The sequence below is a fragment of the Pantherophis guttatus genome, chromosome 10 (genome assembly GCF_059756535.1).
Source record: "Pantherophis guttatus breed Tessera chromosome 10, ASM5975653v1, whole genome shotgun sequence".
NCBI lineage: Eukaryota > Metazoa > Chordata > Lepidosauria > Squamata > Colubridae > Pantherophis > Pantherophis guttatus.
Window position 1 is genome coordinate 4,276,286 of NC_142072.1, and position 27,894 is coordinate 4,304,179.

At 44.9% G+C, this 27,894-nt stretch overlaps 2 protein-coding genes across 2 annotated transcripts; one reads left to right on the plus strand and one right to left on the minus strand.

Annotated features, from left to right (window-relative positions):
- Positions 1–1,068: 1,068 nt before the first annotated feature.
- On the plus strand, positions 1,069–10,513 carry LOC132712461 (cell adhesion molecule CEACAM19-like). The gene is made up of 7 exons (XM_060694027.2): positions 1,069–1,355; positions 3,936–4,301; positions 4,970–5,186; positions 5,353–5,441; positions 6,184–6,266; positions 7,325–7,366; positions 7,768–10,513. The coding sequence occupies exons 1-7, from the start codon at positions 1,319–1,321 to the stop codon at positions 7,813–7,815; spliced, it is 882 nt and encodes a 293-aa protein (XP_060550010.2). The 5' UTR covers positions 1,069–1,318; the 3' UTR covers positions 7,816–10,513.
- A 2,652-nt stretch (positions 10,514–13,165) lies between these two features.
- LOC132712462 (pregnancy-specific glycoprotein 22-like) lies at positions 13,166–26,879 on the minus strand. The gene is made up of 6 exons (XM_087876701.1): positions 26,718–26,879; positions 23,702–24,070; positions 20,483–20,851; positions 15,896–15,994; positions 14,731–14,792; positions 13,166–13,583 (listed from the first exon to the last, which is right to left on the minus strand). The coding sequence occupies exons 1-5, from the start codon at positions 26,767–26,769 to the stop codon at positions 14,761–14,763; spliced, it is 921 nt and encodes a 306-aa protein (XP_087732827.1). The 5' UTR covers positions 26,770–26,879; the 3' UTR covers positions 13,166–13,583; positions 14,731–14,760.
- Between the last annotated feature and the right edge of the window lie 1,015 nt (positions 26,880–27,894).

Genomic DNA, 27,894 nt, shown 5'->3' on the forward strand with positions numbered 1-27,894 from the left:
GAGTGTGCATTAGATAGAGATAGAGATAAAGATAGAGATAAGGTAGAGATAGAGATAGAAATAAGGATAAGGTAACAGCGGTGGGTTTCACTTATTTTTACCACTGGTTCGCCCAGCCTCAAACACATGGCTAAATAGGACGGCATATTTTATTGTACTTATTTTATTTTATTGTACTTATTTTTATTTATTGTACTTATTTTTATTTATTTTATTTTACTTATTTTATTTTATTCTACTTAGTTTACTTTATTTTACTTATTTTATTTATTTTACTTATTTAGTTTAGTTTATTGTACTTATTCTATTTTATTGTACTTAGTTTATTTTATTGTACTTAGTTTAGTTTATTGTACTTAGTTTAGTTTATTGTACTTATTTTTATTTATTTTATTGTACTTAGTTTAGTTTATTGTACTTAGTTTAGTTTATTGTACTTATTTTTATTTATTTTATTGTACTTAGTTTAGTTTATTGTACTTAGTTTAGTTTATTGTACTTAGTTTAGTTTATTGTTCTTATTTTTATTTATTTTATTTTACTTAGTTTAGTTTATTTTACTTTTACTTTTTATTTTATTTTATTTATTTATTTATTCATTATTTTATTTTATATCTAGTTTAATGAAAAGAAGGACCAAGAGTGACAAGATAGCAGTCTTCCAATATCTGAGGGGTTTCCCCAAAGAAGAGGGAGTCAGGCTATTCTCCAAAGCACCTGAGGGCAGGACAAGAAGCAATGGGTGGAAACTAATCAAGGAGAGAAGCAACCTAGAACTAAGGAGAAACTTCCTGACAGTTGGAACAATTAATCAGTGGAACAACTTGCCTCCAGAAGTTGTGAATGCTGCAACACTGGAAGTTTTAAAGAAAAGATTGGACAACAATTTGTATGAAATAATACAGGGTTTCCTGCCTGAGCAGGGGATTGGATTACAAGACCTCCAAGGTCCCTTCTAACTCTGTTAAATATTGATTTGCGAAATTAAATCAAATGGGGTTATGCTTGGTAGATTAGATTTCCCCCCCCTGAGGCTCAGCGTGTTTTGGCTGTATAAACCCAGCCTCCTTAGCTGGTTTCTGATCCAAAGCCTTGAGGAAGTTCACTCAGCTAAGCATGTTGTGCAAGGGCAGGGAACATATCTGGAGCTGTAGACTTCTTCTTACACACAAGTGAATGCAGCTGCCCCGCCTGTTGTCCTCCTGCAATCCAGCTGGTTCGGTTGGTGAAACTCAGGAATCTGTAGGTGCAAAACAAGAAGGAAAGAAAGGAGGACGGAGAACAATGAAGTTGGACAACAAGCCATGAAGGTCCCAAGATGGGGACTCCTTGGAGACTCCGTTCCTTTGCTGACGGTGAGAAAAGCTGTTTTCCATAGCAGGAGGGGAGTAGAGTTGAGTGGGTAGGGCTGGAAGGAACGGGAAGTTTCTATGGGATCTTGAAAGGCTGCTTGTGAGCATTAGGTCGTTGAGAAGGAAACTCCAGTGAAGGGATCTCGAATTCTATTCTGGGGCAAAGAGAGTGGTTGTATGTTTAGAACAGGGGTCTCCAAACTTGGCAACTTTGAGACTGGTGGACTTCAACTCCCAGAATTTACCAGCCATGGGAATTCTGGAAGTTGAAGTCCATAAGTCTTAATGTTGCCATGTTTGGAGACTCCTGGATTAGAACAAAGAAGGACAGTCCTCCCTAGACATCAGCTGTTGAGGGTCCAGCTGATGTCCACCTTTCTCCTCAAATTATTTTTCCTTGGTCCTTTGAGAATATTCCTGTCCAAAGTTTGTGTTCTCAAACTTTTCAATGACTTTTCTCCAGGATGATCTGTTCCCATCCTGGTCTTCAGATCTTCCAGTAGTGTATCCATATCAGATGTAATCGAATCCATCCATTTGCTGCTAGTCATCCTCTTCTTCTCTTTCTTTCCCCCTTTCCAGTATTGCAGACTTCTCAAGAGAACTAGGAGAGAACTAGGAGGTTGGGGAAGATAGATAGATAGATGGATAGATAGATAGATAGATAGATAGATAGATAGATAGATAGATAGATAGAGATAGATAGAAAGAGTGAGTGAGTGAGTGAGTAGTGGCCCAAATTGTGGAAACCTTTTGGCAAAAGTGTATTTTTGAGATTTGATGGCTAATAACACCACTTTTTTGGGGGGAGTTTCAAGATAATCCTATTCCACTGCTGGAATGGCCTGTGAATAACACAGACCTTCTTAACCCAATTGAAAATCTATGGAGCCGACTAAAGAAACTGGTTAGTCAGAAGTGACCCAGCACTAAAACCCAGTTAATAGAAGCAGTCCTTCAATCTTGGTTTCACATGATAACAGCTGCAGAACTCAAAGACTTGGTTCACTCCATGGGAAGACGTTGTAAGGCCGTCATTCACGCTAAAGGTTACCCAACGAAGTATTAACTGACATGGTGATCATTTTTGTATATCTCGTTTTTTTTCCTATGATGACAATTTTTGTATATCTCGTTTTTTTCGACATGTTTCACTTCTCTTCTTTATACTGTAACTGCTATCCTAATAGCAAATCCTTCGTAAAAGTTATTGCATTACAGTGTTGATTAAATTATCTTTCCATTGATTTATAGTTTTATGATTATAGTTTTATCCGTTTTAGCTTCTGGTCCCCTAATCATCTTTGTCATTGATGAGACATCTTGGTGGAAAACCTGCGTGGTCATGATATGGGATGAAACCCGCTGATGACCTCTTGGAGATTTCCAACAACTTGGAAAGTTAGTCGAATCAAATTCAGAAGCTGCAAACCCTCCTGTTAATGAGTGAAAGCCTTTTATTTATTTCAAGACAGGGACAAATTCCTTTCTAGGCACCCAGCTGCACTCTTGTAAAAGAGATAGTAAGCAGAATACAGAATAACAGAGCGTGGAAGGGATCTTGGCGGTCTTCTAGTCCAGCCCTCTGCAGGAGACCCTATACCGGGGTTCAAACTCACTTTCATTGAGAGCTGCATCAGGGTTGTGTTTGACCTCGGGGCGGGGGGACCATGGTGGGTGTGGTCAAGGGGGGCGTGGGCAGCTCGACTTCACTCGTGATGGGGGCACCTGTGCTAAGGCAGGACTTCCCTCAGACCCTCCTTCCCTCTCATTATAACTTCCTTCCTTCCTTCCTTCCTTCCTTCCTTCCTTCCTTCCTTCCTTCCTTCCTTCCTTCCTTCCTTCCCTCTTCATTCTCCTTTCTCCTTCCTTCCTTCCTTCCTTCCTTCTTTTTCCTTCCCTCTTCATTCTCCTTTCTCCTTCCTTCCTTCCTTCCTTCTTTTTCCTTCCCTCTTCATTCTCCTTTCTCCTTCCTTCCTTCCTTCTTTTTCCTTCCTTCTTCATTCTCCTTTTTCCTTCCTTCCTTCCTTCCTTCCTTCTTTTTCCTTCCCTCTTCATTCTCTTTTCTCCTTCCTTCCTTCCTTCCTTCCTTCCTTCCTTCCTTCCTTCCTTCCTTCCTTCCTTCCTTTTCTTTTTCCTTCCCTCTTCCCTCTTCATTCTCCTTTCTTCTTCCTTCCCCTCTTTCCTCATTTTTCCTTCCTTGTTCTCTTCCCATCTTCCCATCTTTTCTTTTGTCGTTCCTCTTTCCCTTTCTCCTTTCCTGTCCCTTCTTGCATGCTCAAATGCAAAAGGGGAAACATTTCTCCTTTTGTTTTGTTTTTTTAGTTTATTTTGCCAGCCCTCTGCCAGAGAAAATGGAGCTTGGGCTCCATTTTCAGTAATAGAGTGCTGGAGGAGGCCGTCGCAGCCCCAAACCCTCCCAAGCTCCATTTTCGCGGACAGAGGTACCAGGACCAGTCCTTTGCTGTTTCCAGGATGGCTCCGTGGACCAGATCTAAGCACCCTGCAGGTCGGATCTGCCCCATGAGCCTTGAGTTTGACACCCCTGCCCTATTCAATTCTTCCTCTCTTTTCTCCTGACAGTCTCTTTCCTGGCCCTATGGATCATTCTGGTCCAAGCAAGCAGGATCAATATAGTGTCCATCCCGGAGACCCCTGCCGAAGGCCAGAATGTCACTTTCTCCGTGGAAAGAGTGCAGGGAGACATCCGTGAAGTCAACTGGTTCCGAGGAATGGACTCTCAGGGATCTTCAAGGATCTTCAGTTTTTTCCCCGGAAATTATCATCCTCAACACAATTGGATTCAATATACCAACAGAGAATTTGGTTTCCACAATGGATCTATGCAGATCACTGGGCTCAAGGCCAGTGACGTCGGCCAGTACAACGTTGTGATTTTTCTGCGGCCCAAAGAAATCCTCAACGCCTCCATTGATCTCCGGTTGGCTAGTAAGTACGGGTCCTTGACTTGTATAAAGGTTTGTTTAGTGGCCATTCGGAGTTACAACAGAGTTACAAATGACATGACCATTTTTCATACTGATTATGACCGTTGAACTCTGGGAGATGAAGTCCACCTATTTGTCTGGGGAATTCTGGGAACTGAAGTCCACCCATCTTAAAATACCCTAGCTGGGGCATTCTGGGAGTTGAAGTTCACTCATCTTAAAGCACACTGACTAGGGAATTCTGGGAACTGAAGTCCACCCATCTTAAAATACCCTAGATGGGGCATTCTGGGAGTTGAAGTTCACTCATCTTAAAGCGCACTGACTAGGGAATTCTGGGAATTGAAGTCCACTCATCTTAAAATATCCTAGCTGGGGCACTCTGGGAGTTGAAGTCCACTCATCTTAAAATACCCTAGATGGGGAATTCTGGGAATCGAACTCCACCCATCTTAAAATCGCTGTGGTTGAATAAAACTCATCTCAGAGGCAACCAAAATTCTCACCTAACTGTAAGCTGGTGAACGTCCAGAAAATTTTAGCTAAATTACAGCCATTAAAAGTTGAGTGAGCTAAGAGTCCCATCTAAAACAACTTCAAAGCCTCACCGGCTATTATAGGGCCAGGAATGGTTGACCCCTGACCCTTCCGTCCTTATTTCCATTCTAGCACCACCTCTGGCCACGGCGACATCGGCAACAACAGCAACAACAACAACGGTGACAACAGCAGCAACAGGAACCTCACCCATTAAGGAAGTTCCCAAAGAGCCTTCGAAGTTGGGCTGGATCGTGGCCGGGGTGCTGGTTGGCGTTTTGCTGTGCGGGGCACTCGGTGCCATTATAATTTATCGGTTTGTTTTACGGAAATCGGATCCCGGCACAGGGTAGGAGTTTCCCCACTTCCCCCTCTCCCTTCCTCCTGCCCCTCCCCTTCCCCAACGGGTTCGGTCGTGATTCTAATCAGGTCTCCAAATGTTGAAATTTGAAATTACAGGGTGGTTGGGCAAGCGTTGCTGGGATTCAGGTTAGAGGGAGAATTATGCCTTTCAGGTTCGGTTCCAGGAAGGAGGAGTGCCCCTCCCCCCAAAACCAAGGAAAATTGGAGCTAGGAGCAAGAATGTCGCCTGCATCTAAACATGGTAAGCATTCGCTACGTTATGATGGATGCCCCTTCTCCTGAAAGGTACTTACAACCCAGATTCAAAATTCCGATGGCTGCCTGCCCCCTGCAGTCATGTGATCGCATTTGGGGCAGTTGTCATTCATTCATTCATTCATTCATTCATTCATTCATTCATTCATTCATCAAATTTATGTGCCACCCATCCCATCAGAGACGACTCTCGACATCTTACAAACATTAAAACTAACTCCTCGACGTACGACCACCATTGAGCCCCAAATATTTGTTGCTAAGCGAGACAGCTGTTAATTGAGTTTTGCCCCGTTTTAGGACCTTTCTTGCCACGGTTGCTAAGTGAATCACTGCGACAGTTAAATTAGTAACCAGGCTGTTGGGCGAAGTTGGCTTCCCCGTTGACTTTGCTTCTCAGAAGGTCGCAAAAGGAGATCACGTGACACTGAGGACACTGCGACAATCATAAATGAGAGACAGTTCCCAAGCGTCTGGATTTTGATCACGTGACCACGGGGAAGCTGTAATGGTCGTAAGTGTGAACAACGGTCATAAGTCACTTTTTTCAGTGCCGCTGAGCGGTCACTAAACCGTTGTAAGTCGAGGACTACCCATACCGTAAAAATAATACTAATGGACTTTGTAGCCATCCTGTGGTCTTCCTTTCTTAAGGTCATTCCCATATACCGTTACAACTCTCCATGTATGTTAGTAATGACATGACACCTTTTTCTTCTGTTTTCCAGATGACAAGGAACCCATTTATGAGGTGGTGGATTCTCCAGTGGAATCACCAAAGGATCTGCCCCCGATCTCTGGCCCTCTTCCGGTGAGTTTCCACCTGTCTTCTCCTCTGCTTCTTCTGAGGTTGAACAGTGAAGGAGGTTGATGGATCAGGAGATGGGCCGAACCAACATGGCCCAGATTCTCAAGCTGGTGACCTCAGAAGGTCCACAGAAGAAGGTTCGACAGACCGGAATTCCTCAGCTTTGCTGGCTGAGGAATTCTGGGAGTTGAAGTCCACAAGTCTTAAAGTTGGCAAGGTTGGAGGCCCCTGCCACAGACGATGTCCCCTTTTTCCCACTGGAAGAACAGATGACTCCGATGCAAAGAGCAACTTCTGGTTTTGAGTTTCACTTTCACTTTCACTAGAGCAGAGGTCTCCAAACTGGGCAACTTTAAGACTTGTGGACTTCAAGTCCCAGAATTCTCCAGCCAGCATGAATTCTGGGACTTGAAGTCCACAAGTCTTCCAAGGTTGAGAAACACTGTTCTCTAGGCATGTTTGGGTTTAGGATTTACTCCTGCTTTCCCATTCTTTCTTTGTGGGAGTAGGATTCCTTTCCTTCCTCCCTCCCTCCCTCCCTCCCTTCCTCCCTCCCCTCCCTCCCTCCTTCCCTTTTTTCCTTCCTTCCTTCCTCCCTCCCTTCCCTCCCTCCTTCCCTTTTTTCCTTCCTTCCTTCTTCCTTCCTTCCTTCCTTCCTTCCTTCTTTCCTTCCTTCCTTCCTTCCTTCCTTCCCTTTTCTTCTTCCTCCCTCCCTTCTTCCCTTCCTCCCTCCCTTCCTCCCTCCCTTCCTTGTTAATTGCCAAAAAAAGAGCCTTCACAAAATGTCTCCATGTAAAGTCAAACAGGGACATCAAAGCCCCGCCCATTTTTAAATTTGCACAGGCAATTTACATAAAATGGGTGGAGCTTCGATTGCACCATGTGGCTGCCATCTTGATTTTTTTTCCCCCTGCTTGATTTAATGGCTCTTTTTCTCTTAAAAATGCAAAGTCAAAAGGAAAGGGAAGAGAAGAATTTATTTGTTTTTTTAAAAAAAATCTTGGTTTTCCAGCTTTAAGGAATTTTCCCCCTCATGGTTATATATTTGTCTCTCTTTGCAGCCTCTTCCAGGGACTTGCCCCAAGTTGGACTCAAACTATACGGTACGTTTCAACTCAGGTGATTATCCTAAGCAGGTCTTTCATGTGGCTTAATTTATAATAATCACAAAACTGGACCTGAGATGAAAAGGAGCCACAGGTTGAGGTGTGGTAAGAAATCTTTCAACCAATTTTCCAACAGATCCCTAAAAATTATTGATGGTTGGAAAGTCAGCCAAATGTTTAGACTGGATTTGACATTTTTATCCACCTATCGAGTCCTTCCCAAAGATCTGGAAATAGGCAGCTGTTGTTGTTTGATGGTGTTAAAAGTTGTCATCCCGGGATGTAAGCTGATCAAAATAAAGCTGCCTTTTGCAATTGACTGATGGTGATTTTGTCAATGCCAAAGGTGTGCAACTTTATTTATTGATGTATTTTGCTTTCTCTCCTTTTTCTTTTAGGATTTACTCTACAGAGCCGAGTCCGTTTACTCTGAAATCAAGAGATGATACTTTGCTGAGAGATTCCTGATTCTTGGGTCATCTTGGATAATGACCCATCCAAAAATGTTAGGACAAAAACAAAATACTGTAATTCAAACATTTCTATCTTTATGGGATCGAAGGGCCTTTTCTCTGCCAGGCTGCGAATACAGAAAATAACTTTAACCTATCGTTAAATCCAGATTTTATTGAACCCAAGACTGTCTCTTGATGGAATGGAGTCAAACAGAATTGGGCAGTCAGTTGGCCATCATCATTCACCCAAAATGTGGCCTACGATTTAGAAGATCTAGAGGGATGGAAGAAGAAACGGACAGCCGGGGCTGTCATTCTAGGTAGACTTGATCGGGGGTTGGACTAGAAGACCTCCAAGATCCCTTCCAATTCTGTTATTCTGTGATCGTGCAATTTGTTTAAAAATTCTGAGGGCCCCAGATGTGTCTCTCTCTGTGTGCGTGGATCTTGCACAGATGTCCAGCTGACCTCAGCTATGAGACCAGATGGTCAGCCTAGAAGATGGCTGCTGCGAGACAGCCAGAAAGTAATGAGGACGTCTTAAGACTTTTGAGGATTTCATCAACGTTGGCTATCTCCAAGAGGAAGCGTGTTTAATCCCATCGTACGTCTGTAGCCATCGCCCATCTGATGTTCTCCTTGTTTCTCTACACCAGCGGTGTCAAACTCCCAGAATTTTCCAGCTAGGATTGTTTCTCAACCTTGACTCTTTAAGATGGGTGGACTTCAACTCCCAAATTCCCCAGCCAGGATTGTTTCTCAACCTTGACCCTTTAATATAGATGGACTTCAACTCCCGGAATTCCCCAACCAGGACTGTTTCTCAACCTTTGTCCTTTAAGATGGGTGGACTTCAACTCCCAGCATTCTCTGGCCAGGATTGTTTCTCAATATGGCCCTTTAAGATAGATGGACTTCAATTCCCAGAATTCCCCAGCTTGAAGATGGGGCAGCTTGAAGATGGGGTGGACTTTGACATGCCTTAAAGTTGGCGAGCTTGAGAAATCCTTGTTTAAGGTCGAATCCAGGGGTGTCAAACTCAGTTTCATTGTGGGCCACATCAGGGCTGTGGTTGACCTCGGGGGGCCAGGTGGGCCTGGCCGATTGGGAGGGGCAGTCAGATTCCCTTAACAGCCAAGTTACTAATTTAACAACTGCAGTGAGTCAGTTAGGTGGAATTATTAATGTGGGAAAAAAGAAAAGAGAAAGAGAGAGAGGGAGAGGGAGGGAGGGAAGGAGAACTAAAGTTTGTTCTTTCGAAGAGGACATGGCTGGCTGATTGAATGACTGAGAAAGGAAGACTAGGGGGGAACATGGTTCCAGTATTTGAGGTGCTGCCACAGAAAAGAGGGGATTATCCGATTTTCCAAAGCAGCTGAAGGCAGGACAAGAAGCAACGGATGGAAACTAATCAAGGAGACAGCAACCGAGAACTAAGAAGAAATTTCCTGACAATGAGAACAATTAATCAGTCGAACGATTTCCCTCCAGAAGTTGTGGCTGCTCCAACATCTTTTTAAGAAGAGATTGGACAACCATTTGTCTGAAATGGTATTGGGTTTCCTGCCTGAGCAGGGGGTTGGACTAGAAGACCTCCAAGGTCCCTTCCGACTCTGTTATTCTGTCGACCGTTCCTCCCTTGAGATCGAACTGCCGTATTCTGACGTCTTAATCTTGATTGCGACTGAACTTTTCCCCACATTCGGTTTGCATGCTCCAGAGAGTTTAACTTCTGCATTTTTTAGTGGGCTGGCTAATGATCGGTGCTTGCAATTCGAAAACTTCCCGGAAAGCAACCTGTCCTCTCCCTGGGCTTGTCCCCAAAACTGGAACTCATCCAGTGTGGGAGATGCATCATTAAAATGCAGGCTGTGCCTTGCTGGTTCTCATATGCTTGGAATGCATGCGTGCCTTTAAGAGCAGGTTGGCAACAGGCAGAAATTATGTAGGTGCAGCGGGCTTTTTTTTCTTTCTTTCCTCAGCCTGGAAAAAGGGAGGAAACTATTTTCTCTGCATCAGGAAATTGGGTCGTTTGTTCTTAAAGGCGCAGCTGAGCACCAGCACAAAACAGAAACCTTGGCAGCCGAATAACGAGTTGGAAGGGACCTTAGAGGTCTTCTAGTCCAACCCGTTACTCAAGCGGGAAGCTCTGCACCATTTCAGACAAATGGTTGCCCAATGTCTTCTTAAAAACCTCCAATGTTGGAGCCCCCACAACTTCTGGAGGGAAGTTGTTCCATGGTTTAATTGTTCTCACTGACAGGAAATTTCTCCTTGATTCTAGGTTGCTTCTCTTTCTTGATTCGTTTCCATCCGTTGCTTCTTGTCCTGCCTTCAGAGGCTTTGGGGAATAGGTTGACCCCCTCTTCTCTATGACTGCCCCCTCAAATATTGCGCTGCTATCATGATATCTGTCAACTTGCAAAGCTTTCCAGTTGCCATGAGCAGGAGGGAGGGAGAACTGAAGTGAATTCCATACATTCTTTCTGACCGCAATCAGGAGGAGGGTGTTAGGTTTCACAGCCAGCCAAAGTGGTTAATTGGAGAATGTGATTTATGACATGGCCAGAGAGGAGGGGAGAGACAGGGTCATAGGGGAACATAAATCTACGTGGGATCAGTCCTAACTGCATCCGAGTATTGCCGGAATGTTGCTCCTAATAAATGACTATATTTCCTTTGAAGTTTAGATCATGGCTCATGAATTAATTAGGGCATCTTTCGGAAACTTGACAATATCACTGCAATCAGCCCTCTGAAGTCCAGTGGTGGAATTCAATTTTTTTTTACTACCAGTTCTCTGGACGTGGCTTGGTGGGTGTGGCGTGGCTTGGTGGGGGTGGCTTGGTAGGCATGGCAGGGGAAGGATATTGCAAAATCCCCATTCCCTCCCCACTCCAGGGGGAAGGATATTGCAAAATCTCCATTCCCACCCCACTCTGGAACCAGCCAGAGGTGGTATTTGCCGGTTCTCCGAACTACTCAAAATTTCCGCTAGCGGTTCTCCAGAACCTGTCAGAACCTGCTGAATAGCACCCCTGCTGAAGTCAGCCATATCCTGAATGTTACCTTTTTTTGTTTCTTGTTGTTTTTTTTTTTTGTAAAAAAGTTTTTTATTTTTTTTTAAGACAAACAAACATTTAGTACATCATTCATTTCTTCCATGTGACATCTCGGTGTTAACTCCAAAAACTTCTTCTTTTCTATTATCTCTTCTATCTTCGTTCTCGCCAAGTCCATTACAAAAATTTTCCATGAATATAATGTTCTAGTTGTAACATTTTTTATCTATCTCTATTAAAGCTTATTTATATCTTATACTTACACTCTGAAGAATACGGTAGATCTATACCAGTCTCCTTTTATTTCTTTATCAGCAAATATAAATTTTATATATGCACACATATAAATTGTGTTTACAGAAAGAAAAAGGAAAGCAGGGTCCCCACCCAATCTGACTCGACAAACTTGGATTGAATAAATATATTTTATCTCAACTGATCAACTGGAATGTTTTATTGAATTCTCAGCTTGGGCACGAATCCCAGGAAAGGGTGGTGTTGACCCTCCTGAAAACAGCAGAAATTTCACTCACCATTCAGCTCGCAATCCCAAAATCACAAAAGTCTTCCTAGGTATTTGCACAAGCACATTTTTCTCTCCGGCTCTGGGGGCTGTTGGCTTTGCAACCTCAAAATTCAACTATTCCTTCCTTGTGTTGCTGATTGCAATATTTGTACACACACACACACACACACACACACACACACACACACAAACTCGTTGCAAAATGTTCTTGTAACCACAAGGCATGGCATGTTTTTTTTTTTAACGACCTGAATTGGTGGTTTTGTGAGCCAATGCTTGTAATGTGCTAAAGCTCGGATTAAGGAATGATCGAGAAAGTCCCTAAAACTGTTAGGTTGCAGCTCAAACGTCAACTCATTGCTGACTGGAAAGGGAAAAAAAATTACGTCTCATTCTGACTGTTCGTACTACTCTTTCTCTCGTTGTCTGGGTAGGGCCAGTAATGTTGCAAAAAGATAGTATAAGTCAGTGATGGCTAACTTTTTCTGGACCGAGTGCCCAAAGTACCCCCCAAATGCAATGCGTGCGTGCCCCCCATGCATGCACCCCACTTTTTAAAAAAAATTTGATTTATATGCCGCCCTTCTCTGGAGACTCAGGGCGGCTTACAATGCGCTAAGCAATAGCCTTCATACTTCTGTATATTTATACAAAGTCAGCTTATTGCCCCCACAAACTGGGTCCTCAATTTACCTACCTTAGAAAGGATGGAAGGCTGAGTCAACCTTGAGCCTGGCGAGATTCAAACCTGCAGTAATTGCAGGCAGCTGGTCTTAATAACAGGGTGCTTTAGACCACTGTACTACCAAGGCTCCCACTCCCCCATGCATGCACTTGCACCCCCTGCATGTGTCCCGCCCCATGCATCCGTGTGCCCATGCATGTGCCCCCCCGTGCATGCGTGCGCCCCCCGCACGTCTCTTGCCCTGCCGTCAGTGATGGGTTGCCCCCGGTTCGCACCGGTTCTATAGAACCAGTAGTAAAACTGGTGGGAGGCTCCGCCCACCGACCCCGACGTCATCAGAACGCTTCTGTGCACACGGCCCGGTTGCAAACCGGTAGTAGAGGTGAGTAGAACCCACCCCTGCCCCCCGTGCATGTGTGGCAGAGACCCAAAGACCAGCTGGTTGGCGGGAGGTGTGTGCAGAGCTGAACTGGAACGACGGCTCACGTGCCATCAGAGAGGGCGCTGCGTGCCACCTCTGGCACGTGTGCCATAGGTTCGCCATCACGGATATAGGTAGTCCTTGACTTACGACCCAAATTCCTGTTGCTAAGTAAGACATCTGTTCAGTGAACTTTGCTCCATTTTACGAACCTCTCTTGCCACTGTTATTAACTGAATCGCCCCAATTGTTAAGGATTGTTAAGTGAGTCTGGCTTACCCATTGAGTTTGCTTGTCAGAAGGTCGCAAAACATGACCCTGCCCGTCATAAATATGAGTTTTGATCACGTGACCATGGGGATTGCTGCAATGGTCATTAAGTGTGAAAAGCCACTTTTTTCAGGGCTGTTGTATAACTTCGATCGGTCACTAAATGAACTGTTGTAAGTGGAGGACCACCGATAGAAGGGTTAAAACAGGGAGGTGTTGGGAATTGAATTTCTAGCAGTCGTAAATTAGAGTTGCAAAGGCTGCTGGGATTGTAGTTTAATAATCTCTCAAGGTCAGGTGCCTTTCCCCATAAAACATATGCCATCCGATACAGAAATGTTCATTAAAAAACCCAATAATTCTTCGTTAGACAGTCGTTTCATTCAAGTGAAAAAAAACACATTTTATTTTGAGCAATGTTAGAATGTATAAAGGGCATCCATAGATTTTTTTTCTGTTGAGTTCCAAATTGGATAACATCGCATCGACTTCCTAAAAAGGTACTTAATACAACATTTTATGATATTTTGATTATCTGCCATCATTTTTTGACTCCTAGATTTATTTATTCATCCGCTGTTTTGTAGGTTGCAAACGTTCTCAACTTTTAAAGCTGAGAGTGACTTAAGGTTTTCTTCATATAAACAGAAACAAAGTAAGCTAATATACAGTTTGGGGCGAAGTTGAGCTTCAAAAGGAATCAGCATCAGATCAAGCTTAATATCCAAGCGTAGAGCTGTTCAGCTTTACACACGCAGCCGCAGGATAACTTGTGTGTCTCTTCTCTGCAAATACCTGTAGAAAGATTTAGCGGGGAGAAAGCGAAATATTAATTAGGCAATATTATTCAGGACCAATTGGACAGCGATCTCGGTCCTTGAGCCAAACCCAAAAAATAACAATGCTATTTTATTATTGATAAAAGTGTTTGCAACTAAAATGACTGCTGTAATTAATAAGAACGTGAAATATAACGATAACTTTAAAAGAATGATCTCTTTCGAGAAAGGGAAGTCGATGGCTTAGCTCAGCTGGAGATCTCCAAAACTATATCCTATTATCTCAAAAAGCGACTGATCCAGAACCATCTAATGAACTTCCAAAGCTGTGGGAAGAACCTGCATCTGTCTGACTGCAATTTGGCAGTTCGAATCTCACCAGGCTCAAGGTTGACTCAGACAAGGTCGGTAAAATGAGGAGCCAGATTGTTGGGCACAATATGCCAACTCTGTAAACCGCTTAGAGAGGGCTGTAAAGGACTGTGAAGCTGTATATAAGTCTAAGGGCTATTGCTATCATCCTTCCTTCCTTCCTTCCTTCCTTCCTTCCTTCCTTCCTTCCTTCCTTCCTTCCTTCCTTCCTTCCTCCCTCCCTCCCTCCCTCCCTTCCATGGGGCACAGTGGTTAGAATGCAGCATTGCAGGCTAACTCTGCCCACTGCCAGCAGTTCAATCCTGACCGTCTCAACGTTGACTCAGCCTTCCATCCTTCCGAGGTCGGTCAAATGAAGAGCCAAATTGTTGGGGGCAATAGGCTGTCTCTGTAAACCGCTTAGAGAGGGCTGTAAAGTACTGTGAAGCGGTATATAAGTCTAAGGGCTATTGCCAGTGATGGGATTCAGCCGGTTCGCACCACTTCGGGAGAACCGGTTGTCAATTTTCTGAACAGTTTGGCAAACTGGTTGTTGGAAGAAATAATTAGGCCAGAGAACCGGTTGTTAAATTACTTGAATCCGGCACCACTGGCTATTGCTATCTTAATCTCTACTCCACCCTTGAAGAAGATCCTGGAATTCTTAGAATGTTAACTTCTTCTGAAGGACATCAAGTTGTTTTTTTTTATCTCTCTCTTGGTTTGCAGGCTGCTCTTCAAACATTTGGGCAAAACTGAGCTGAATTGAGTTGAATTCTAACCCTTCCAAGGTCCCCCACACACACACCTACCTCTCACAAAGGAAGGAACGGCTTCCAAATTCAGCATTCAGGAGAGAATGGCGACAGCACGCCTATGGGGGAAAAAAAAGAAGAAATTGCAATTCCCATTTCAGGTGTCCCTATCCTAACCCCTTTGTTTCAAGGTCATTTTAGCCTCAGAAAAAGCTGAGGATGACTATTGTTCTAAAATGAAAGGAAAAGAACAATGAACAGACTCACATTTATCCTCTTGCTGTTTCCTGGGAAGCATTATTTGGGAACTCTGATTTTCCCCATGTTAACTTGCAAAAGAAACAAAGGAGGGAGGGAGGAGAGGAAAGAAAAAAAGAAGAGGGAAGCAGGGAAAGCAAAAAGAGAAGAAAGAAAGTAAAGAAGGAAGGAAGGAAGGATCAGGGAAGGAAGGAAGGGAGGGATGAAGGAAGGGAGGAGAGAGAGGGAAAGAAAGGAGGGAGGGAGAAAGAGGAAGGAAGGATCAAGGAAGGAAGGGATGAGGGTAAGAAGGAAGGGAGGGAGGGAGGGACGAGAGAGAGAAAGAATGGGAGGGAGAAAGAGGAAGGAAGGAAGGAAGGGAGGGATGAAGGAAGGGAGGAGAGAGAGGGAAAGAAAGGAGGGAGGGAGGGAGGGAGAAAGAGGAAGGAAGGATCAAGGAAGGAAGGAATGAAGGTAAGAAGGAAGGGAGGGAGGGAGGGACGAGAGAGAGAAAGAATGGGAGGGAGAAAGAGGAAGGAAGGAAGGGAGAGAGGGATGAAGGAAGGGAGGAGAGAGAGGGAAAGAAAGGAGGGAGGGAGGGAGAAAGAGGAAGGAAGGATCAAGGAAGGAAGGGATGAAGGTAAGAAGGAAGGGAGGGAGGGACGAGAGAGAGAAAGAATGGGACGGAGAAAGAGGAAGGAAGGAAGGAAGGAAGGAAGGAAGGAAGGAAGGAAGGAAGGAAGGAAGGAAGGAAGGAAGGAAAGACTACAAGCATATTGAATGGTATCATGCTTCACCATTAAACCATTCATCCTTCCAAGCAGCCTCCATGTTTCCAGCATCTTCCTCCCCATTTGGAACTGAACCCAGACGGACATTTCTTCCAACAAATCCTTCGCTCACTTCTCTCTGGATCCCCGAGTTCCTGCCCCGCATCTCATCTCACCACATCCCACAACCCACCCCAGGCAGTGGATCTACTTACCGAAGAGCAGTGGCAGGAGGGAGAGACTGCTGGCCCAGGTGAGGGATCCAAGCAAAGCCCCAGCCATGATTCCTGCACTATATTTCAGAGAAGCTGATCCTGAAACGACAAATCCGTGTTAGGTAGGTTTTGCAGGCCTATCTGCATCTTGTCTACATCTTGCCATGGAACAAGGATTCAGGTAAATGTCAATGGCGCGTCTCAGTCATCCAGGTCGCCGTTGTCCCAACGGAGCTTTTTTTTTTTTCTTCAAGAGGCAACTGGACTTTCAGGTTTTTCTTTGAAGACGTTTTGCTTCCCGTCCCAAGAAGCTTCTTCAGCTCTGAGTGGATGGTGGGGAATGGAAGGATTTATACTCCTTGCAGACCAGCTGGTCATTTGCATCAGGGGTGGGTTCTAAATTTTTTTACTACCGGTTCTGTGGGCGTGGCTTATTTTGTGCACGTGGCTTGATGGTCATGTGACAATTATTTAGGATTTAACAGAAGTACTGGTCTACTAGGCTTTTAACTGCTTGCAGAGCTGTACCGATCTACCCATTTATTTTTGCAGGGACTGATCTACTCATGTATTTTTGCAGGCACTGATTGGTCTACTCTTGTATTTTTGCAGGCACTGGTCTACTCTTGTATTTTTGCAAGCACTGGTCTACTCTTGTATTTTTGCAGGCACTGGTCTACTCTTGTATTTTTGCAAGCACTGGTCTACTCTTGTATTTTTGCAAGCACTGGTCTACTCTTGTATTTTTGCAGGCACTGGTCTACTCATATATTTTTGAAGGCACTGGTCTACTCATGTATTTTTTGCAGGCACTGATCTACTCATGTATTTTTGCAGGCACTGATTGGTCTACTCTTGTATTTTTGCAGGCACTGGTCTACTCTTGTATTTTTGCAAGCACTGGTCTACTCATGTATTTTTGCAGGCACTGATCTACTCATGTATTTTTGCAGGCACTGACCTACTCATGTATTTTTGAAGGCACTGGTCTACTCATGTATTTTTGCAGGCACTGGTCTACTCTTGTATTTTTGCAGGCACTGGTCTACTCATGTTTTTTTGCAGGCACTGGTCTACTCTTGTATTTTTGCAGGCACTGGTCTACTCATGTATTTTTGAAGGCACTGATCTACTCATGTATTTTTGCAGGCACTGGTCTACTCATGTATTTTTGCAGGCACTGATCTACTCATGTATTTTTGCAGGCACTGGTCTACTCATGTATTTTTGCAGGCACCAGTCTACTCATTTGTTTTCTTTTAACACTGATCAGCTGTAGGACGGTCCTTTGAAGCCCAGCGGCAAGAGTTTAAACAGTTTTTTTCCCCTCTAGCCATCAGCTGGGACTCAGGAGGCAGCAATAGATTGGGGGTGGGGCCAAATAAAAGGTAAGAATAACGCGGGGGTTCGGTGATGTCATATCGTCACTGCTACCGGCTCGATGGAACCGGGCGGAACCGGGCGGAACCGACCACTGATTTGCATCCTTTTAGAGGGTCGTTGAGGCCACTTGCCCCCCTCTCAACAGAGGGGGAGGGAATACAATCTCATCTATCTCCAGTCTACAACATAATCTTTTTCAACGGGTCCAAGAAGGCTCCGCACCCATTTGCACCACTCAGGTGACCCCGAGGACATCCAGATAAACCTCCAAATGGCCTCAACGACTTCCTAATAAGGATGCAAATGACCAGCTGACCGTCTACAAGGAATATAAATCCTTCCATTCCCCACCATCCGCTCGGAGCTGAAGAAGCTTCTCGGGATGAGAAGCGAAACGTCTTCAAAGAAAAACCAGAAAGTCCAGTTGCCTCTTGAAAAAAAAACACACACACACACACACACCTTTGGGACAAAAATCCAGGCCGTCCTCGTCTTACGACCGCAACTGAGCCCAAAATTTTTGTTGCTAAGTGAAACATTTGTAAAGTGGCTTTTGTCGCATTTCACAAACTTTTCTCGCCACGGTTGTTAAGCGAACCCTTGCATTTGTTAAATTAGTAACCCGGTCGTTAAGTGAGCCCAGCTTCCCCGTCGACTTTGCTGGTCAGAAGGCGGTTAAAACGGGATTGGGCCGCCGTTTTGTCGGAAATGGTATAAGGTCTCCTGATAGAGCAAGGGGTTGGACTAGAAGACCTCCAGGGGCCCTTCCACTCTGTTGTTCTGTCATTCTGTTACTGGGAGAGGATCCCACTGGCATTCTTAGACAATAAATACAAGGGGTAGATGCGGCCTGTTTTTTTTTTTTGTCTGGAAGTAAATCCACACGTCCAGAAAAATAACAAAATTAGTGGGGTGGGTGGAGAACATGCTCCCCCCATTTACCAGCTGTTGGGTCACAACTATTTTGTGATAGAGACACCTTCCCCCTCGGCAGCCATTCTGGGAACGTTTCCACCCACTAACAAGCTCTCAGAAATGTGTCCTGCGGCTCAGAACTGTCGCTTATTCTGTAAACGTTGTCCCCCCCCCACCTTTTTTTTTAAAAAAAAATTGATTTATATGCCGCCCTTCTCCGGAGACTCAGGGCGGCTTACAATGTGCTCAGCAATAGCCTTCATCCTTTTTGTATATTTATACAAAGTCATCTTATTGCCCCTACAATCTGGGTCCTCAATTTACCTACCTTAGAAAGGATGGAAGGCTGAGTCAACCTTGAGCCTGGCGAGATTCGAATCTGCAGTAATTGCAGGCAGCTGGTCTTAATAATCAGCTTAATAACAGGGTGCCTTAGACCACTGTACTACCAAGGCTACCTCCCAACCCCCCCCCATGCAGAGAAATGCAAATTTAACTATGATTAATTAGCTTTGGAGAGGCATTTTTTCATGGCTGCAACCCTCCAGATGTGCCACCTTATGCTCTATTGAACTCAGTGACAGTTATTTTTCTGCCGATGTGACTATAAGTATCAGGAAGCATTTTTTTTTTAGTGTATTTAAATTTAGATAGAAGGCCTGCAGTGCTTTTTCCTGCTTTCTTTGTGGTTCTCCCTGCTCCATCTGATGATTTTCTTGAACTACTTGAGAGTAGATGGAACTGCTGCATAGATTTAGAAGCCAGCAATTGTACGATATATAACTTGAGTTTGTCAGGTCACTTCAAGGTAGGAGCATAGCACCAATATTTATATTTATAGCTCTGGGTTGAAATATAAAGCCCTCTGAACTCTCTCAGGTTGGTTGCTTTCTTGCAGATGTTCCATGACCCAACTAGGGAACATCATCAGTGCTAGAAGGAAGGAGGAAGAGGAGGAGGAAGAGGAAGGAGGAGGAGGAAGAAGAAGAGGGGAGGAGGAGGAGGGGGGAGAAGGAGGAGGAAGGGGAAGAGGAAGGGGAAGAGAAAGAGGAGGAGGACTGTGTGTTTCTTCCTACTCTCTGAGCTTGGTTATTTCCTTGCAGACGTCCCATTACCCAATTAGGTAACATCATCAGTGCTAGAAGGGAGTGGGGTTTGTAAGGAGGAGGAGGAAGAAGAAGAGGGGAGGAGGAAGACTGTGGGGTCCTTGGTGCTCTCTGAGCTTGGTTGCAGAGGTTTCATTACCAAACTAGGGAACATCATCAGTGCTAGAAGGGAGTCGGGAGGAGGAAGAGGAGGAGGAAGAGGAGGAGGAAGGAAGAGGAAGAGAGGAGGAGGAGGAGGACTGTGGGGTCCTTGGTGCTCTTTGAGCTTGGTTGCTCTCTTGCAGATGTTCCATGACCCAACTAGGGAACATCATCAGTGCTAGAAGGGAGTGGGGAGGAGGAAGAGGAGGAGGAAGAGGAAGAGGAAGGAGGAGGAGGAAGAGGAAGGAGGAGGAGGAAGAAGAAGAGGGGAGGAGGAGGAGGACTGTGGGGTCCTTGGTGCTCTCTGAGCTTGGTTGTTTTCTTGCAGACGTTCCATGACCCAACTAGGGAACATCATCAGTGCTAGAAGGGAGTCGGGAGGAGGAAGAGGAGGAGGAAGAGGAGGAGGAAGAGGAGGAGGAAGGAAGAGGAAGAGAGGAGGAGGAGGAGGACTGTGGGGTCCTTGGTGCTCTTTGAGCTTGGTTGCTCTCTTGCAGATGTTCCATGATCCAACTAGGGAACATCATCAGTGCTAGAAGGGAGTGGGGAGGAGGAAGAGGAGGAGGAAGAGGAAGAGGAAGGAGGAGGAGGAAGAGGAAGGAGGAGGAGGAAGAAGAAGAGGGGGGGAGGAGGAGGACTTTGGGGTCCTTGGTGCTCTCTGAGCTTGGTTGTTTTCTTGCAGACGTTCCATGACCCAACTAGGGAACATCATCAGTGCTAGAAGGGAGTGGGAAGGAGGAAGAGGAAGGAGGAGGAGGAAGAAGAAGAGGGGAGGAGGAAGAGGAGGAGGAAGAGGAAGAGGAAGGAGGAGGAGGAAGTGGAAGGAGGAGGAGGAAGAAGAGGGAAGGAGGAGGAGGACAGTGGGATCTTTCATGCTCTCTGAACTTGGTTGATTTCTTGCAGATGTTCCATGACCCAACTAGGGAACATCATCAGTGCTAGAAGGGAGTGGGAAGGAGGAAGAGGAGGAAGAAGAGGGGAGGAGGAGGGCTCTAATTTTCATCTCAGTTCAGTGACCAGAAAAAAAAAAAACAATACATACCACTCCTTGTGACTATTAACTGCGTCTGGCTTCGATAGCACATGATTTGTTCTCTGGTTCCCTTCCCTTCTCTGCCGGAGTTTTGGTCTGAAGACACTTCGACATAAATAGAGTAGTTTCCAGAATCGGCCTCGGTTAACTGGTTCAGGTGCAAGGAACAACCGTATTGTTTGATCTTCTGTTGCTGGTTCTGTTGTTTGTTTGGAGGCTCTTCTCCAGAATCTTGGAATTCTTTCTGCACTCCAGATTTGGTTTTTTGTTTCCAGAGGCAGAGGTCATGGTTGGCTGGCATGCCTCCGGGTGTCAGCTTGACATTCTGGCCAACAAGGGGATTTGGGGGTTCGACTCTGATACGGATTTGTTTTTCATCTGCAAATCAAGTAGATTAAAAGAACATCCCATTATTTTATTTATTTATTTATTTATTTATTTATTTATTTATTTATTTATTTATTTACTTACTTACTTACTTACTTACTTACTTACTTACTTACTTACTAGCTGGATCCCCGTGCTTCACTATGTAATCGGGCTTCATAAATCGATACTTACAGCTTGAATCCTCCCCTATCCTATCCCACTTCTCTCCTTCAGCCTTGCCCCACAGAAACGTCTCCTGTCCTATTCCCTTCTCTCCCTCAGACTTTCTAGCCCCTTCTCCCCACGAGACTTGCCCCACAGAAGCCTCTCCTATCCTACCCCCATCTCTTCCTCAGCCTTGCCCCACAGAAACGTCTCCTGTCCTATTCCCTTCTCTCCCTCAGACTTTCTAGCCCCTTCTCCCCACGAGACTTGCCCCACAGAAGCCTCTCCTATCCTACCCCCATCTCTTCCTCAGCCTTGCCCCACAGAAACGTCTCCTGTCCTATTCCCTTCTCTCCCTCAGACTTTCTAGCCCCTTCTCCCCACGAGACTTGCCCCACAGAAGCCTCTCCTATCCTACCCCCATCTCTTCCTCAGCCTTGCCCCACAGAAACGTCTCCTGTCCTATTCCCTTCTCTCCCTCAGACTTTCTAGCCCCTTCTCCCCACGAGACTTGCCCCACAGAAGCCTCTCCTATCCTACCCCCATCTCTTCCTCAGCCTTGCCCCACAGAAACGTCTCCTGTCCTATTCCCTTCTCTCCCTCAGACTTTCTAGCCCCTTCTCCCCACGAGACTTGCCCCACAGAAGCCTCTCCTATCCTACCCCCATCTCTTCCTCAGCCTTGCCCCACAGAAACGTCTCCTGTCCTATTCCCTTCTCTCCCTCAGACTTTCTAGCCCCTTCTCCCCACGAGACTTGCCCCACAGAAACATCTCCTATCCTATCCCCTTCTCTCCCTCAGACTTTCTAGCCCCTTCTCCCCACGAGACTTGCCCCACAGAAGCCTCTCCTATCCTACCCCTGTCTCTCCCTCAGACTTTCTAGCCCCTTCTCCCCACGAGACTTGCCCCACAGAAGCCTCTCCTATCCTACCCCCGTCTCTCCCTCAGACTTTCTAGCCCCTTCTCCCCACGAGACTTGCCCCACAGAAGCCTCTCCTATGCTATCCTGTTCTCTCCAGAGTTATTTTCAAGTTAGGAGAGGGAGTAGAACATCTAACTAATTCGCATCAGAGCGTGTTAATCATAATATAGGAAATACTAATGATCTGATGGTCATTTCGAAAAATCCTTTCTTAGCGAGCACCTAGAAGCCAAGAGGAACATACGTGGCAAATTTCAAGTTTGTAGGCTTTACGGTTCTGAAGATTTCGTGATTAATGCGTGAGTGGTTTTCGCTTTTATATATATAGATTTCTCTATTTATTAATTTGTCAAGCACGGTATAAGATAACAGATATAAGTATAAACATGATTATGAATACATGAAATGGATACCAATAAATGGGGACATTAGGACAGTGGCAGTAGGCACACTGGTGCGCTTATGCACGCCCCTTACAGACGTCGTAGGAATGAGGTGAGGTCGACAGCAGACAGTCTAAGGTGAAAGTTTTGTGGGGTTTGGGGATGAAACCAAGGAGTCAGGTAATGCATTCCAGGCATTGACCACTCTGTTGCCCAAAATTTCTGTGGCTAACTGAGACATGCGTTCAGCGAGTTTTGCTCCCTTTTACAACCTTTCTTGCCACAGTTGTTAAATGAATCACTGCTTGATGTTAAGTTGGTAACACGGTTGTTAAGTGAACCTAGCGTCCCCCATTTTGTCACAAAAGGGGATCACATGACCCCGGGATACTGTGACCATCATAAACATGAACCGTTACCGAGCATCTGAATTTGGATCATGTGGCCATGGAGATGCTGCAACGGTCGTAAGTCTGAAAAACGCTCAAAAGTCACTCACTTTTTTCAGTGCCGTTGTAACTTTGGACGGTCATTAAACGAACCGTTGTACGTTGAGGACTACCCATAGCTAAATTTCTGCCTGTTAAATAACACACTGAGCGTGCGCTTGCAAACATGCTTAACCGGGGCGGTTAAACATCTAGCAACAATATCTACTGTACATCTCAGTTATTATTTCGTGTGATGCGGTGGCCTAGAGGTGAAGCTCTCACCTCACAATCAGGAGGCTGTGAGTTCGATCCTAGGTAGAGGCAGACATTTCTCTCTCTGGGTACAATGAGATTATATCTGCTGAATAAGACTCCGTATTGGCAACAGGAAGGGCATCCGGCCAGCAAACACTCAGCTCCATTTCTGTTATTTATTTGGGGAATTCTGAAGTTCAGACATCTTAAAGGTTGGGAGGTTTGAAAAACACTGGCTTTAGATGGTCGGAAACTGGTTTTAATCTCTCATAACTGTGTTTGTGTCCGTAACTCCTGATTCCCACATCATGACAATTAAAGCTTATCATTCATGGCTTTTGAAAGAGTGGTGTGGTGGCCTAGAGGTGGAACTCTTGCCTCACAATCAGGAGGCTGGGAGTTCGATCCTAGGTAGAGGCAGATATTTCTCTCTCTGGGCACAATGTGTATATATCTGCTGAACAAAACTCCATATTGGCAACAAGAAGGGCATCTAGCCAGTAAACACTCAGCTCCATTCAGTTGCCCAGTCTCCACCCCACAAGGGATTACGGGATCGTTAAAAGAGGATGATCTGAGTTGTTCTTTCATAGCTTTGCTTAATTCGCTTAGAATAGATTTTGCAAACCTCCGAACGTTTAGACTGCAGATCAGGCATTGCCGGGGTGAATACAGTCTGCTAGATGACTTTTGAAAACTTACCACAAAAAGTCAGAAAAATGGAACCGATATAGATCTCTGGTCCTGTTGGCTCTTGCTGCTTTGCAGGAGGAAGAGTGACTTTGACCGTGTACCTTCCTCGATCCGTTGACCTCAGATTTTTGATAGTCAAGGAACAATTCTGATGCAGCACGACGACTTTGGAAGCATCAGCCGGGGTGAATTTTGCATCGGAGACCAAAACGATGTTTTCCCCAGACGGCTGCGTCCACTCGCATCGCACAAATCCCTGCCGGATATTCTTGGCATGCAGGAGGACACTTTGACCCTCGATGGGGTTTTCAGGAACAGAAACCACAGTTAAATTTTCCTGAGCTGACACCAGCTGCAACAAGCAGCTTAGGATGCAACCTGCAAAGAAGTAAGGGGGAAAGGAAGGGAAACCACAAAGTTATTTCAATCTTGTAGCCTCTTCTCTGCAGCTCCTTGCTAAGCACACCATGCCCCACCCTGAAGTTCTCCATCAAAGGAGGGAGGAGATCTGAGAAGGGGACTCCATATATGGATGCTCTCTTGTGTTCAGTCCAGCCCATTCTGCTGGACTTCCCCTTTCTAGTCCCATCTTGGCGTTTTGACATATTTTTTGACATATGATTGCATGTCACTGCTTGAGTCAAGAGAACAAGGGATAGACTCTCAAGTTGGGTGGAGAAATGAAAGACCCAAGCCAACAGCCAAGTTATTTGGGGTCATAAACCAGCCACTCCACAAACCCACCAACCAACCAATCAATCAACCAACCAACAAAATCTAGTATTTTGGTGGTAAAGGCACCAGGCTGTAAACCTGACTAGGTGGCTCAGTGGCTAAGACAATGAGCTTGTCGATCAGAAAGGTTGGCAGTTCGGCGGTTCAAATCCCTATTATACTGCTGGATTCTGGGAGTTGAAGCCCACCCATCTTCAAGCTACCAAGGTTGAGAAACACTGATCTAGTAGTTGATGGTATGTGAGAAGACTATGTTGGCTTTCCAGGTTAGGTGATCCTAGTTAGCTTATTTTGACTGGATTGAGGATTTGAAAAACTGGCCAGGGGGGGATCTCGTGAGTAGGGAAAGGCAACGAAGTCTACTCTATTTTTTTTTTCTCTTGGTAAAAAGAGAGCCAGTCTGTGTTGCTGGTAAAGGCATTACGATAGAAACTGGGAGATCTAGTGTGTGTCCCCCACCCCTTTAGGCATAAAGTCAGTGGGTGACCTTGGGCCAGTCAGTTTCTCTCAGCCCTAGAAAGGAGGCAATGGCAAAATACTTCCTGAAAAATCTTTACGAAGAAAAGATAGTCGCTGGAACTCAACACTGACTTGAAAGGAGAGAGAGAGAGAGAGAGAGAGGGAGAGAGAGAGAGAGAGAGAGAGAGAGAGAGAGAGAGAGAGAGAGAGAGAGAGAGAGAGAGAGAGAGAGAGAGAGTTGCTTCTCTCCTTGATTAGTTTCCACCCATTGCTTCTTCTCCTGCCCTCAGGTGCTTTGGAGAATAAGCTGACACCCCCTCCTCTTCTTTGTGGCAGCCCCTCAAATATTGGAAGACTATTATCATGTCTCCCCTGGTCCTTCTCTTCATTAAACTAGACAGACCCAATTCCAGCAACCGTTCTTCATATGTTTTAGTCTCCAGTCCCCTCATCATCTTGGTTGCTCTTCTCTGCACTCTTTCCAAAGTCTCTACATCTTTTTTATAGTGTGATGACCAAAACTGGATACAATATTCTAAGCGAGGTCTTTACAAAGTGGTATTGATAGTTGGGATAGGCATAGGGATCACGCGTAAAGATTGTAGCTTGGCATGTAAAAGGAATAAATGATTAAGAGTGCCTAAATTTGTAGATTAAATGCGTAAATATATGTACGCTGTGCATTTGTGAAACGAAGACAAAATGCATGGCAGAAGTAAGTGAAAAGAATGAGGTGGCAAGGAATGGCAGTGGTGCAGACCACACTTAATTTGATTTCCCTTTCTTTGGTTTTATTATCTTAATATTTTTCCCCACTATTTCCTTCCTCTTTTCTCTGCGCCTCGTGTAATGTAAATTACCCTGAGCAATTTACAAAGAGCAAAACAGAAAGAGATTTGTTAAAAAGTCTTATTAAAAAAAAGTATTAAATGTGAGCCAGCCATGTGCTGCAGCTGCCCAAAAAGTCAACACAGTTCTAGGCTGCATAAACAGAGGGAATCAAGATCACGGGAAGTGTTAATACCACTTTATAATACCTTGGTAATGCCACACTTGGAATACGGCATCCAGTTTTGGTCGCCACAATGTAAAAAAGATGTTGAGACCCTAGAAAGAGTGCAGAGAAGAGCATCAAAGATGATTAGGGGACTGGAGGCTAAAACGTATGAAGAACGGTTGCAGGAACTGGGTATGTCTAGTTTGATGAAAAGAAGGACTAGGGGTGATATGATAGCAGTGTTCCAATATCTCAGGGGCTGCCACAAAGAAGAGGGAGTCAAGCTATTCTCCAAAGCACCTGAGGGCAGGACAAGAAGCAATGGGTGGGAACTAATCAAGGAGAGAAGCAACCTAGAACTAAGGAGAAATTTCCAGACAGTGAGAACAATGGATCAGTGGAACAACTTGCCTCCAGAAGTTGGGAATGCTCCAACACTGGAAGTTTTAAAGAAGAGATTAGATAACCATTTGTCTGAAGGGTTTCCTGCCTAAGCAGGGGGTTGGACTAGAAGACCTCCAAGGTCCCTTCCAACTCTGTTATTCTATTCTATTCATATGTCTATTCTTCTCTAACTTTATCAGAACATGAAATATTTGACATCTAAGGATGCTAACAATCTCTTCCATCCCACCCCCACCCCCCATTTAGCCGTATACAAATATATACTAATTTTGTTAGATGCGCTAATCCGGCAAAAATCATTCTGATGCAGTAAGATGTCTTTAATCAATGGGCAGCGCTTATGCACACATCCCAAAGAGTAATTAAAAATAGGCAATGCCAGCTTGCCTCCAAGAGGTTTTAGAAGAAAGTTTGCTATTTTGGACTGACCTGCGAGAAAAAGAGCTGTTTGAGATCCCGGACGGCTTCTGAAAGGCTCCATGGATTCTTAGTCCTCCAGGTAAAGTCAAGAGAACAAGGAGTGGGATCTTCTGAGATCTTTGTGGTTTAGCACCCCTTGGTGTTGATGTGATAAAGATCCTAACCCCTTCTGCTTTTGTCAACAGAGGACGGGAAGGAAGGAAGAGCCGTTACCCAAGGGGTGTGGGTGATGCTACACCGATCACAGGAACTTCCTCTCACTTTTGGCTTGTTTTGCGTGGTTACACCACCTAAAATGACTAAGGCAGAATCTTAACATGTCTGCCACCTCACTCCATCTCGTGAGGAGACCACTGGAAATCTAGCAGCAATCCTCTTGTATTTCCTCTCAGAGATTCCCCAAATCTCTTCCCCAATGCCCCAGCTTGGCATTGCTTTGGTCCCCTTGCGAAAGGAGAGACAAGAAAGGATAACCTATTGCGTAGTTTGCACTGGGAAGGGTGGGCCAAAGTAGACCTCTGAAGTTCTGCATGTGCAGAGATTATATATATATATAATATATATATATATATATATATGCATGCAATATATATATATATATATATGCATGCAAGTTTTGGTGTATTCTGGTCTTTTCCCGTGTAAGATGGAGAGTATCTTGGCGACGTTTTGACAAGGTCTCACTCGTCATCTTCAGGCTGGTGTCTTCGGCTTCGTGCTTGTACGAGGAAAGCGTGATCGGAGCTGCCGTCTTTCTATAAATACTGGTTTATTATTAACTCCATCAACCAACCAAGATGTAACAATAAAGGCAACCAACCCGCTCACAGCAACAAAGCCAGCACCCCACACCTCCCCACCAGTATTTATAGAGAGACGGCAGCTCCGATTACGCTTTCCTCACACAAGCACGAAGCCAAAGACACCAGCCTGAAGATGACGAGTGAGACCTCGTCGAAACGTCGCCAAGATACTCTTGATCTTACACGGGAAAAGACTCGAATACACCAAACTTGCATACCCCTACCCGTGAAAATAAATAAAGGGAGACTAGTATAGATCTATTTCAAGCTATTTAACTTTCATCCATACCATACCCGTACTTGGATTCGAATTTGGGCTGCCTGCATATTAGGCAGTTGTATTAACCTCTGAGCCACAAGTTCTCCTCCCTTTATCAGCTTGA